The sequence below is a fragment of the Alosa sapidissima genome, chromosome 5 (genome assembly GCF_018492685.1).
Source record: "Alosa sapidissima isolate fAloSap1 chromosome 5, fAloSap1.pri, whole genome shotgun sequence".
NCBI classification, from domain to species: domain Eukaryota; kingdom Metazoa; phylum Chordata; class Actinopteri; order Clupeiformes; family Clupeidae; genus Alosa; species Alosa sapidissima.
This window is the reverse complement of record NC_055961.1, coordinates 28798130-28811241: the sequence shown is the minus strand read 5'-3', so window position 1 is coordinate 28811241 and position 13112 is coordinate 28798130. Positions and strand designations below refer to the sequence as shown.

The window sequence follows — 13112 nt, the reverse complement described above, 5'->3', positions numbered from 1 at the left end:
TCTGCATCACTGTAAAAAAACAAAACAAAATGCTCACTGTTTTGGCGCTGTACTTGGCTTGGTTGGCCTTGTAGCTGTAATCCGAGTACTGATCCGAACCAGTGGAGTTGTCATCTCCGCCCGTTCCCACAAAGGTGTTGGTGGCTGGGAGCTCCTGCACAGCTTGGTGCTTCTGGGAGGCTGATGGCGATTGAGCCTGGAGCTGAATGGAGGGAAGTGGCGAGTTGGAGCGGTAATGACGACCCAGGTCGGGGCTGCCAGGGGGGTATGTCAGAGGGAGGTGTATCCTGGGGCTATCGCTGACACCGTCCAGGTTGAACTTGAGGCTTTTCTGGAGACTGACCTCTTCCTCTTCCCCGAGGGGCTTGGGGGACTTTGGCGGCTTCCCTTTCCTCCCCTTCTTGCCTTTGCTGCTCTTGGGTCCCTGCTTGGGAGTGTAGAGGTCCTTGGTCTCCTTTTTGCCGGGCTGGTAGCCACTCTTGGTCTCCCTCTGAATGCGGTGACGGATGAACACCACCACCACTATCACTAGGATGACTCCGGCCACACCAGCCAGACTCCCATAAAGGATATTACTTCTATGAGCGGGGTCAAAGTCAGGGTCACCGGCAATGTCCATGTCTAGCGGGGTGTAGAGGCTGTGTCCGACAAGCGCCTCCACCAGGCTGACGTTTGCAATGGTTTCGTTGACGTAGATGTGCACGAGGGCAGTGGTGTGACGAGTCGGTTTTCCCCGGTCACTCACTCGGACCACGAGGCGGTGCAGGCCGCTGTGTTTACGGGTCAGTTCCTTGGCCAGCGTAATCTCACCGTCGGATGGGGATATGCGGAAGAGTTCGTGAGGGTTGCCCCCAGTGATGCTGTACACGAGCTCTGCATTGGGTCCAGTGTCCATATCCTCAGCCTCGACGACCTCCACGCGACTGTCTGGGGCGGCTAATGGGGACAGGCGCCTGAAGGACGAGTTTGAGGGCTTGATGACGATCGGTGCGTTGTCATTCTCATCTAGGACGTTGATCACCACGCCCACGTAGGATGACCTAGGAGGATCGCCGCCATCTACAGCTTTTAGACGAAATGTGTAGCTGCTCTCTTTCTCTCGATCAAAAGAAATGCTGGACAATATGGTTCCTGTGCCATTTTGAACGATAAACTTCCCAACGTCTGGCTCAACTGAGAGGTGCACTTGAGCGTTTTCACCTTTGTCCATGTCCATAACGGTCACCATGCCCACTGGACTAAGAGGAGGCATGTTCTCCAGTACTGAGAAGGTGTACCGATTCAACATGAATTTGGGCTCATTGTCATTGCGATCGAGTACCTTAACCACGACCGTGGCTGTGCCGCTGTGACTGGGCACGCCTTTGTCGGCTGCGACAACCTGAAACTCGTACTTCTCCCTGTGCTCTCTGTCCAGAGGACTGCGCGCTCGCACTGTACCTGTGATGGCATCAATTTCGAAGAGACCGCTTATAGAGGGCTCAGCAACTATTCTGTAAGTGAGCTCTGCGTTGGTGCCGCTGTCAGCATCTTTGGCGACCACATCTAGAATCTTCTCTCCAGGCTGGTTTTCCTCTTTAAAGTCAACTTCGAAGAGTGAGGGCGAAAAGATGGGGGAGTTGTCATTGATATCTGTCACTTGCACCTTCAGCGAGTTCGTGCTGGACAGTGCAGGGTTACCTGAGTCCACAGCGACAATCTGGACCCTATATTCTCGAATGTCCTCGTAGTCAAGCGGGGTCGTGGTCTGCAGGAAATACTTTTTTTTGTGCTCGGCGGCAGAGTCACTTGCTAAGCGCAGCTGGAATGGGACATCCCCTGCAACCACACAAGTCACTACTGCATTCTCCTCTTCATCCTGATCTGAGACTTGGACTAAGGCAACTGCTGTCCCCACTGGCATGTCCTCGGATATATTTGCGACTCCTTCACTGTGAGTGACCAGGCCAATTCCACGGATCTCCACAGCAGGGGCATTGTCGTTCTGGTCTGTCACTTCGATCTCAACAAAAGTTTTGGACGACTTGGGTGTTGGTCCTTTATCCCGTGCAACCACATAAAACTTTAAACTGTTGATCTCTTCACGATCCAGTGCCCCTTTCACAGAGATAATACCAGTGGAACGGTCGATCCTCAAGAGTTTGGGGACAGGGTCAGTAGCCTGGTGAAGAGTGTACTCAATCTCCCCATTAGGGCCAAGGTCAGAGTCATTAGCTTTAACCTGTAAACAGAAAGAGATTTAGGTTTAGGTTTAGATAGATAGATTATACTGTACAATATGGCAAGGTCAGGGCTGGTTTTTACAAGTGGCAACCAGATGTGGTTGGCTTTGGCAACCAAAACCTCATTCTGATTGCCAACCTGGCAACCACTTTTAACCACTTTTAAAAGTTCACGTTGAGCCTTGGCAAGGGTGCTTTATATTCACAATAATATCCATACATAAACATTCCATAACAGACTGTATATAGAAGGTGCATTCTTCTGATGCATGAGTACAAGTGTACATATTCATATCAATAATATTTACAGTAAAATGCATATCCAAAACAAATGATCTGCATTTGGATATAATAAATCCTGAACACTGAAAGAAATGAGTAAACACTGAATGAGTAAAACTATTTCAAATTATTCAAATCATGAACTGGCAAGCAAGTGGTCAAACAGTCCAGCATTTCACCAATGGCATTAAAAGTGCAGTTTGTGCTCTGTTGGAAATGTGCACCTCAGCAAAAATATCAAGTGCTATTGCTGTAGGAAGGATCAATACAGGGTGATGTGATTATACATTTAAGAGACTATCCTTGTTTTCCATGCTTCTGTTTACTATGAACCTTTGTTTTTTGTTCAGTATGTCATTTTGTTACAGGTGTTTCCTGCAGTATCTGGTTGTCTCTTTAGTTATGGTCATGCCTGGTAATATGTTTTTGTTCACAGTATGACTCATAATTTTCATGATCCTTTCATGATTATGTCTCTCTCTCTCTCTCTCTCTCTCTCTCTCTCTCTCTCTCTCTCTCTCTATATATATATATATATATATATATATATATATATATATATATATATATATATATATATATATATATATATATATTATACACATCAAGAGTTAGATCCAAAGGTAAAACTGGAATGCTGTTCCCTAGGGTAGGGGAAACATCAGTAATCATGAGAAGCACCATTATCTGGGGGGCTATCTAACAGCAACAGACATGCAAAGCAAAGGCACATGAATGACAAATGACTGTCATTTTTGCTTTTGCCCAAAATTTAGCGGTTCAAAAAAACCTCTCTGTAGGAAATACTCTGAAAAGTAAACGCCTCAGGGGAAGCACCTAAAGGCTGAAGGAAGACAATAATTCCTCAGTGATTTAAATAAATGAGTCATTTTGCTGTAATCATCCCAAGGAGAATCAGTGATTCATGCTACACTGTATTGAGGAGTGTCCCTTGGTGAATCTGAATGATCTCCATAAGAGAGCCTTGGTGATCAAACTGTGCTTGACTAGTCTCTCTGTAAATGAAAAACAGGCATATCCCCCTGGGACCCCTGCAGTCCCACTATAAACCACTCAGCATTCAATTTATAAGAAAACCACTTAAAGAAGCTGAAGGCTCACTGCAGATGGGGACTGAGTTTCCCGAAGAGGTCAAGAACACAAAGAGCTTCCATTTGTTCATCACATGACAACAAAGTTACCGAAAGAACCCTAGGGCTGAGCCAAACACTGCTTTGCACAAACAATGCATTCCACACCAGTCATTTTTCACTAAATTGCAGTAGACATTACATGCTGTATTCTTAGTAACAGAACCAGAGAAAGAGGAAGAAGACAGAAGAGCTTAATTTACCTGAAGCACTGAGTGTCCAATGGGACTGTTTTCGGCAACTTTAGCCTCGTAGAGTGATTTCTCAAATCTGGGTGCATTGTCATTCGCATCGGTGACAACGACCCTCAGCAAGGCACTGCTCTGGCGTTGAGGGGATCCCCCGTCCAGCACTTTGATGCTGAGGTCGTACGAGTCCTTCTGCTCGCGGTCAAGGCTTCCCAACACGATGAGTTGAGGCAACTTCTCGCCACGATCCTCGGCCACCTGCAAGCTGAAGAGCGACGAAGACTCTGACTCGGCGGACAGCTTGTAGTCAGACACCCCATTCTTCTCCGTGTCTCGGTCAGTGGCCAGCGGGATAGGGAAGAGCGCCCCGCTCTGAGTGTTTTCCGGGATGGACAGGGTGAGGACGGGTGAGGGGAACTGGGGTGTGTTGTCGTTAATGTCCAGCACCTCGATCCGACCCTCGATCAGCCGGGGGCTCTGGTTCTGGATCAGGTCAGTGACGGACACTTCGAACTCCAGGAAGCAAGCCTTGCCCTTGTTCCGGCAGTTCTTCAGGTCCTCGCGGTCGATGGGGATCTCGGTGGTGAAGATGTCCCCTGTCTTGCCATCGACCCGTAGGTAGGGAGAGCCAACCTCCAGCTTGTACAGGTGCCCGCTGTCTGGCAGGCCTTGGTCCGACGCCAGGCTTCCAATTAATGTGCTGGGAGGTTGCTCCTCAGGAACCCTGTACAAGACTCCTCCCACTAGTGCCATGCCGCGGGGGTCGAGCAGAAGGACCCACAGTAGGAGCGCCCTCAGAGGAAACTCCATGGAGGCCTTGTACAGCCACACCCTAGCCTGTGACACATACAGAAAGAGAGCCAAACACACACGTAGAGAGAGAGAAAGAGAGAGGTTAGCTCCTTATACTATCAGAATACTTCAAAATACTACTACAAAAAACTTAATCTTAACAATTCCTTATCCCCTGAAAAAATACTTTAACTGTGTGTGTATGTGCTTAACAACAAAACAAAACATTGCTCAAATGTATCATTCAGCTAATGCAACAAAAATAACTTATTTATCAAAGATCTCTCCAATTAGTTTCTTTGCTATCCAGGAATTTTAATGCTCACAATCTTCATAACAGATACTGTGCATTCTGTCTACACTCCCAGTTCCAACCCAAACACACGCATACACAAACACAAACAGAAACACACACACACACACACACACCCAACACACACACACACACACACACACACACACACACACACACACACACACACACACACACACACACACACACACACACACACACACACAGACAGACTCACAACCAGACACACTCAGGCATACCAAGGGTCTTAGGGTGCTGGAGTGTTCCTGGCCTCCTAGACAATTCTCTGTCTAGTCATTAAACTAAAGGCTTTCATTCTCAATATCATGCATTATTCATAATTTAATTTTCCAACACCAGACATTTCTATCAGCAGGATGAAAAGCATTTAGGGTATTAAGATGAAAATGCATAAGGACATAAAAAACACACTATATTCAAACTTCTCGACATCTCAACACTGCATTTATGTTTGAATAGTAAACGCATGCTTGTTAATCTTCCTAGTTAAGGGGCATTTTCAGATCATTTATTTGACGTTTCACACTCCGAATTGGTGCTAATATGTCCCCAAGTTAAATCATGCTTGTTAACACTACACCAATACTGCTAATTATCACCCTTTTGCCTGACTGTACAAGCTAAGCTGCTTTTGGAAATTAATGACCAAACACAGCTAATAAGACTAATTAATTCTGTTTTCTTTCAGTGGGAATGTATAAGCCCGACTCTATACAATATCTCAGCACGGAGTGCCATTTTTACAACCACAAATAGACTAACCTGCATTCACATGTTCACTGCTTACTGATCTAATGCATAATATGGACTTAATTGAAAAGCATATTGCTCACGCAAAGAAAATGACCAATCACAGTGGTTGCATGGGTTACAATAGGCTACAGCGGTTCACTGTATGTAGTTTGCGAAGATACAGCAACAGGATGGCTGTCCAATCATACGTCATCTGGAGAATGGCACAGAGCTCCCACTGTGACGACCCAATCACCAAGCTCTGCTTCCTTACTCAGGGTGGGGGCGTGGGGTTGTTATGTAGCAGCAAGGGGGCCTGGGCTGTTATCTCTCCGAGCACAGATTTACTTTAGGGGTTGATGAGATCTCCATCCCCTGCTCTGCCGTTACGGGCTAATTTACACACTGTAAGGCTCATGTTTGATTTCTAACCTGCTAGGCCTTCTCATTAATCACTAGCCTCTATTTTAGCTTCAGCTTTGATCCATATTCCCAAAGCATGCGAGAATTCACTTCTCCTCTCTTGCTCTCTCTCTTTTCCCTCCCCCACCGCCAAGCTGCAAATGATTTCGGGTTTTAATTATTTTCTGAGTGTGAAGACTCCTTCGTAGGACTTGAAAGGGAGCGTAGACAGTTTATTGGGTTGAACTCTCACGTCCCAGGGCTTCGACAAATGCTCTTGTTGATGACCCTTGTATACACATGTTTATACAAAACACCAGTGCCGGAGCGCGTGTGGTAGCCCTACTTTGTACCCCACAAATCAATACCACTCCGCACATGCCTGCCATGTGACATTGCTGAAAAGGAAAACAAACAAGTGCCACACAAAATAGCAAAACTGGGGCAAGCACAGAAATGCAATCAAAAATCCAATTCCTCTAGATGTGTTAAGATTCCAAGAGTAGGTTATTGACACACTAATTGCTAGGGTATTGATGTGACCCTTTTTGCGTTTACAGAGGTAGCCTACTTTCGATTTGATGGGAATGATGGCATGAGAAAAAAAAAAAACAAGAAGCATGTTGCTACTGCATTTAACATGGACAACATGGAGGGATAACATCATACATCTGAACAGAGAGCTGAGTAATGAGGGAAGCCAAAAACGAGAGGAAACAAAATGTGGTTGAATGTTTCCTGACTCACCATTTTTCTGTGTGTGTGTGTGTGTGTACCCTCTGAATCAATACAACCACTGTGCTACCTTTCCCTTGAATGCTAAACAAAAAAACAATCCTGTATGATTTCTATGAAACTCATTCCAAGTATAGTGTGTGGGCTTTGCAGTGGGTGAGTGAAGATGAGATGGAAAGCAGAAAACCTTGGGCCTGTCTAATCGCACCCTCCCCTTTCCTCCTGCTCCTGGCTACCAACCAAAGTCAGTCCATCACAAAGACATTTTAAAATGGCAGCATTTCCTGTGATAATTACTGTCCATTCCAAAGAACAGCTGAAAAAGACTAGTCCAACCTTCTGCATACACCAGGCCAACACGACCTCCTACTGGGGTCAAAGAGTTTCCTTCTGTGTTTCACGTTACATCTTTCATCCATTATCCAACTGTATCTCAAACAGTACTGATTACAGCCACCAAAATATCTCAGTCCTCATTTAATGAGGTATTCTGTCACACCAAGCATGTTTGCTACTTGGCCTATCAACCTTTCCTATCACACCATCTCATTCAATTGAAACACCACTGCAAGGTAGTCTATAAACTTCATTGTAGAGCTGCACTCTAAATTGCCTCCCCAAAACCCTGACAAGTACACAACAATGTCCTCTAGATAAGAGATGCTCCAAACTCCAAACTGTTGGGTTTACGCACCCTATCTATTTCAGATAAGAGTCAATGGACACTCACTACACAAATGAAGTGTTGGTGATTATGCACTCCACATAATATTTCCAAAAGACACAGACAAACAGAAACCATGTCTTTAGCTATGAAATATCATGGACAGTGAATTCTATGACCAGGAATCTAAATGCCATGGGCAGACATAACCAAACACATGCAAAACATGCATGGAAAACAAATCGGACCACAACAATGCCATTCTGTCCCTTCCATTTCTGTCTATTTGCCTTGTCATTTGCATTCAACATGAAAAACAGTCTACTCAAGCAATCTTGCATAACAAAACCTCCAGCATAACGCCAGTGGAGAGTAAAGTAAGAGTGCATATCCACACTTTCTCAATGATTATGAATTATAATTTACCGGTCATTAACAAATACTTCACTTTACTATTAAATGACGTGCATTAATTTAGCGATCACCTGGACCATTTACTCATGCCCTGCAAATTTTTTTATAACAAACAACACAGATTAAACCAATGGATCGTTTAAGGGAAGTCAGCAGGCCAATCATTTCACATTCGGCAGGTAGAAGAATTCATGATGTCATCCCACTATGATGGGAATAGCTAATATGGAATGAGAGAGGGGAATTTCCCAGTAAAGTGCAATATGTCAGATAACAATATGATTATAATCTGGAACAGGTTGATCTGTGAATCCTATTCCATCCCAGAAACATTATCTCTCTTTTAACACTGTTAGAATATGTCTGCTCTCGCTTCAGATGATAGGCTATTTACAGCAGAGAGGCCTTGCATTCTCGACAGGCTTACCTGGGCTCCAGAGCACAGCAGGCTCTCTGGAGGCTCCCAATGTGTTTAACCATTTGCATTCTGAACTATTGTTCCAAACATTAATTTGAATATGCCGGACTTGGCAAATTGAAGATTGCATTCTTAAATGAAGAACTGACTAACTTTAATCAACTGTTTCCATCATAAAATGCCCTTGACATTTTCAGAGAGTAATTGAAAGGCTATGTGATACTTTATATTGCAATGCCTACAGTATGTACAATGTAACATACCAACTACCAATTTGCACATAAATGTACTCAAATCAACAACATCCTATAACTAGCATTAGCATGAGCACACACCATCGATGTGCAAATGACAAGTAGCCTATGCCAATTAACAGCAAAATATCAAAAGTTGGTGGGTCAGGACATTAGTAAAGCCAACGCATGGATGGGAAGCATCCTTGAAAACTGCTTGGTAACAACCACACTTCTGGGCTTGGGGGATTTTTTTTCACCTTAAAAATCAAACCTTATATCATTATTCTTCTTGATCTGTTTAGTCAGTCAAAGCAAACCAAGGAAGTGTGCAATCAAAGCCAAAGCCAATACATCCTCTCTCTCATACATTATGGGTTTCATTGCTAAATAACAAACAGCAAACTCGATAATTAGCATGAAGCATTAAAGCTTTCAAACCACAACTAACTGTATCACTAAACGCCCGTCCTGATTTATACAACACAACTTCAGATAAATATGCTGCCGTAAACGCGAGTCAGAACACTGAGGAAATAAACCTCATAATGTGCAACTGGCTTATTCTAACTGTGCAACACTGGTGCATCAATTCAATTGGGGACATTTGACGGAGGAGATGCAGCTGGGGCATGCCACAGGCTGAATTCACATGAGTTTCTCCAAACACACACACACACACACACACACACAACACGCACACACACAGACACACACACACGCACGCACACACGCACACACCACGACTAGCAACAAGCAACGGCACCTAATATCAAGGCTACATGCACATTTAGAATAAGGCATCATTATAAATGGATCATTTGAATCCCACTATAACGAATTGATAAAATACCGACAAAATCCGTTGTGGTTACTTTGTGCGACGAGTGGAATAATGCGTTCGGTGAGCTTTTTAAGCAAGACTAAAACATTCCGTACATCACCTGATGGCGTAAGCGACTCGCCTGATAAAGTATCAAAACGTTCAATTACTTACTGGTTTAGCAGTCTTGGTCATCCGTTAAGAAATGCAAGACTGCAGTGTGAAGATATTCGGAGGCGCAAACTCATCGCTTCAAACTATTAAACTAATACCCTGCATTATCGCTTCACATATTATCATAGCCTACCAAAACGTCTCAGAGACAGGAAATACTCGACCAATTCGTCTACAAAATCGAAGCTTCTTGCGGTACCGAAATCACAGTTTGACTGGCCTAATAATTCCAAATATCTATCTACTCAAATTTGAAAATCTTCTGCGTATTGATGTGATGGAGTGTTTAGTAGGATATATCAGTTCCCTGGCAATGTGATAGACAAGTTCAAAGTGGACCGTGAAATATTACGCTCAGCCATGAATGCGATGCAAGATTAAGCAACTCTAGGGCTTATTCTAGGTAACGTTGCCACTCCGTTTGATTATTATTTCGAGTCACGTCTATAAAGTTCATACCTTCGGCGAAGACTTTTTGTCAGACGCCAGTTCCCGGCGTTGAAAAGCGAGACCAGTGTTCTCTTTCATGGATAGAAAAATAACGTGTCCTCCGATGATACCCACGGCAGGTGCGTCAACCCTTAAACCCCTGCCTCAAAGAATCCAGACGTCAAGAAAGCACAAAACCTCACGACGGGGAGAAAATCCAAGTAGCAGCAATATTATCTTTCCTCTCCATTTCCAGGACTGGGTGCCAATTTGATTTCACAGTCATCCATCATATATGCTTCTGGGGAAATGGTAAGTCTCAGCAGATGTATCGATAATGTTCCGATTTATTCAGATACTAATAACACAAGAGTTGACGACTGAAGCCGAACACCGCCGCTTCTCTCTGTTTAGAAATACCTCAGATCATTCTCTAACAATCTTTTTTCAGTGTTTCGTCCAAGTTGTCCACTCGTTGCGTGGCAGCAAGCCACCAAAACAGGAAGATATCGTTTGTTTTGCCACTGTCTACTGTACACTTGGGGGTTCCCTTCCGTTTTCCCCACTCACATGAGCGTAGTTTCGCACCGAGATCTTCGCCGCACCGGCGTTAATCCTGTCTGCATTTTCTGTGCATGAGAGCGAATGGGAAGATATTTCAGCGCTTGCTCCATTCCCTCTCTCGCGCAGGAGCAAAGAAACACGAGGAGGTGGGGCTCCACTGAAGTCCTCAGCCTCAGCAACTTCTTCCCATCACTTTCGCCACAGGCTGTTTACTGGAGTATGCACATCGGTTAAGAAAATCATACGGATGTATGAAGTCTGCCCGCAGTTCCACCACATCCCCACTATGTTTTTCTCTCTCTATTGTTTAGACTGTATTTCATAACATTTATCTGCTGGAGCCAATATTGCAGGTGTCGTAGCCTGTTGCAACATTCATTGTGCGTCGGTTTGGGGTCAAAGACATTTAACTTCATATGTGACGGCGAGTGAAATAACCCACAATGCAGTTATCAACCGATAAAACACTTATCACCGTCCTGTGCTTTGACAGTTTCAGTAGCATGACTGATAATCACACGCCATGGAATAGCTAAGGCTGATGAGTATTGATCGATGTGAAATTGCACTCCGTCCAGGCTCTACTGCTGCCTATTCAACAGATAACGAGACAGAGGCGCTTTTCTTTTGGCGCCACCCACGGGCGTATGAGCGAACAGCTGGCACGTCGTATTAGCACGGCAGGGGGCTGCTCTAAGGTTATCAATTGAAGTAGCCCTGTCGTTTCCAAATTGACGTGCATAACGCAAGATGCTGCTGACTATGAGCAGATAGTAATTTGGTATCGTTTGTCTGAGGATTCGGGTCATAAACATTGTCATAATGAAAATGATCCCACCGACTAGTTTATGGCAGAACAGATGGATAATCTCTTATAACGTGGCTCACGCAGCACTGGTAGCCAGTCTGTCCTTGTGTAATGGTGAGTTGTATCCTCGCCACTTTCTAACAACCTATCCTCCACCTGCTGACCTGACAAATAAAAAAATAAATAACATCAAAACAAGATCGCTGTTGTCGAGTGCTGGGGCACCTTTGCAGGCCTCCGTCTCTACTCTAGCAATGTTTGGCTGGAGTGTGGTGCACTAAGCTTGCGCGGTAGTCACGCAGAGGCGGCTGGTCAGTGAAAGGGGCACTCAGCAGGCAGTTTGTCCTCTACAAAGAGCTCCACAAACATTTAGGCTTAGTGAACGGACACCCTCAGTTAAATTAAAACCAACATGCTGTGGGCACGGCTGTGTGTGTGAGCCTTCGCCTCTAGAATGAAAAAGCCTAGGATGGAAACAACCGTAAGACCTCCCTCTCTCTCTGTAGAGACAGAAAGCGGTGGTACTGTATATCAAGAAAAAAGTGTTGAAAATGAAGAGGATTTAACCCAATGTGTGTGACTTGTTGGCATGGTAGTTGTGAGATGCAGTCGTGCCTGTTGTCACACTTTGCTGAACTATGGGAAGCAGCTGCACCTCTGACAAACACAAACACACACCTCAGATGGTGCACCTACCAGTGTTATCACACATCATACTCAAGGGAAGTAAGTTGCGCATGTGATGCAACCTGGGAGGAATCAAGCAGTTGCTGTTTACTTCAACACAGAAACATATTATTTGATAGACAATGTGCTTATTTCAGCTTAAGACTGCGGACAACTTATAAGACTGTGTATTTCACTTAAGACTGTGTATTCACATTCACATCACAGCTGTTACACAAGCATTTTAATATTCCTCGCACCATCACAGGTATAGTAAGTCATGTCTTTGTGAGCACTCCGGAACGAGCAGCGTTTACCAGTCCACCCACATCTCTGCAGCCCCCACACTGATACTAGCCATGATATGTGCTGAGCGTTAGCTGTGGCTCGGGAGCCATCATCCAAGCATACCGCTCCGCCGCCCAGACACCCCAGAACATCTGTCTCTGGAGGAGACAAGATTTTTCCCCTCGTTTTTCCTGAGCACGGCTCTGAAAAGGCAGGGCTTCTATCAAAAGGGTTCCAGTTTTGTGATCCTCACTCCTCCACTGCTCTCTCATTAGCCGCAAACAAACAGCTGTCGGGTTGCCTCTCCTGGGCCCTCATTAAGAGATGCCACTCACCCACCGTCCAGGGCTGGCAGCCAATCTTGTGAGCTGGTGGGGCCCTGGCAGCTCCCGCCCACATGCAACAGTAAGGTCAGAGGTGGGGAATCTGTAAAACGCCACCGCTCTACAAACGTCTGTGAATCTCAGAAAGTCTTTTTTTTTCTCACACAGTGTCTGTAGTCTGTGATGAGAACTGTATTTCTCAGCAATTGGCTAGAGATGCACAATGGGTTGGATGCAAGCTTCTTTGTGGTTGCCAGGGCCTTGGCCTTGGTTTGGGTTCTAATAGCTCTTCTCCCTGCCTCCTGGGGCATTCCTTAATACGAGGTCAGGTTCATGGGATTGACTTTATACCATGATAGCGTCTCATGGTAAATTACCTTGTTTAATGAAAGGTGAGATTCACTGTGAAATCATGGTGCTTTTGTGCCTTGATTGCACGGCCCAAGTGCTTTACTCTCAGCACAATCTGT

The 13112-nt window shown here is 44.9% G+C and overlaps 1 protein-coding gene across 1 annotated transcript in view; it reads right to left on the bottom strand.

Annotated features, from left to right (window-relative positions):
* pcdh1a (protocadherin 1a) overlaps positions 1–10647 on the bottom strand; it is a 67368-nt gene extending 56721 nt beyond the window's left edge. Inside the window, exons 1-3 of the mRNA XM_042093678.1 lie at positions 10024–10647; positions 3859–4680; positions 38–2221 (exon numbers count right to left, since the gene is read on the bottom strand). Of these exons, the coding sequence (XP_041949612.1) occupies positions 38–2221; positions 3859–4680; positions 10024–10092 (3075 nt within the window). The 5' untranslated portion in view covers positions 10093–10647. The remainder of the gene's footprint in view (positions 1–37; positions 2222–3858; positions 4681–10023) is intronic.
* Positions 10648–13112: the final 2465 nt, after the last annotated feature.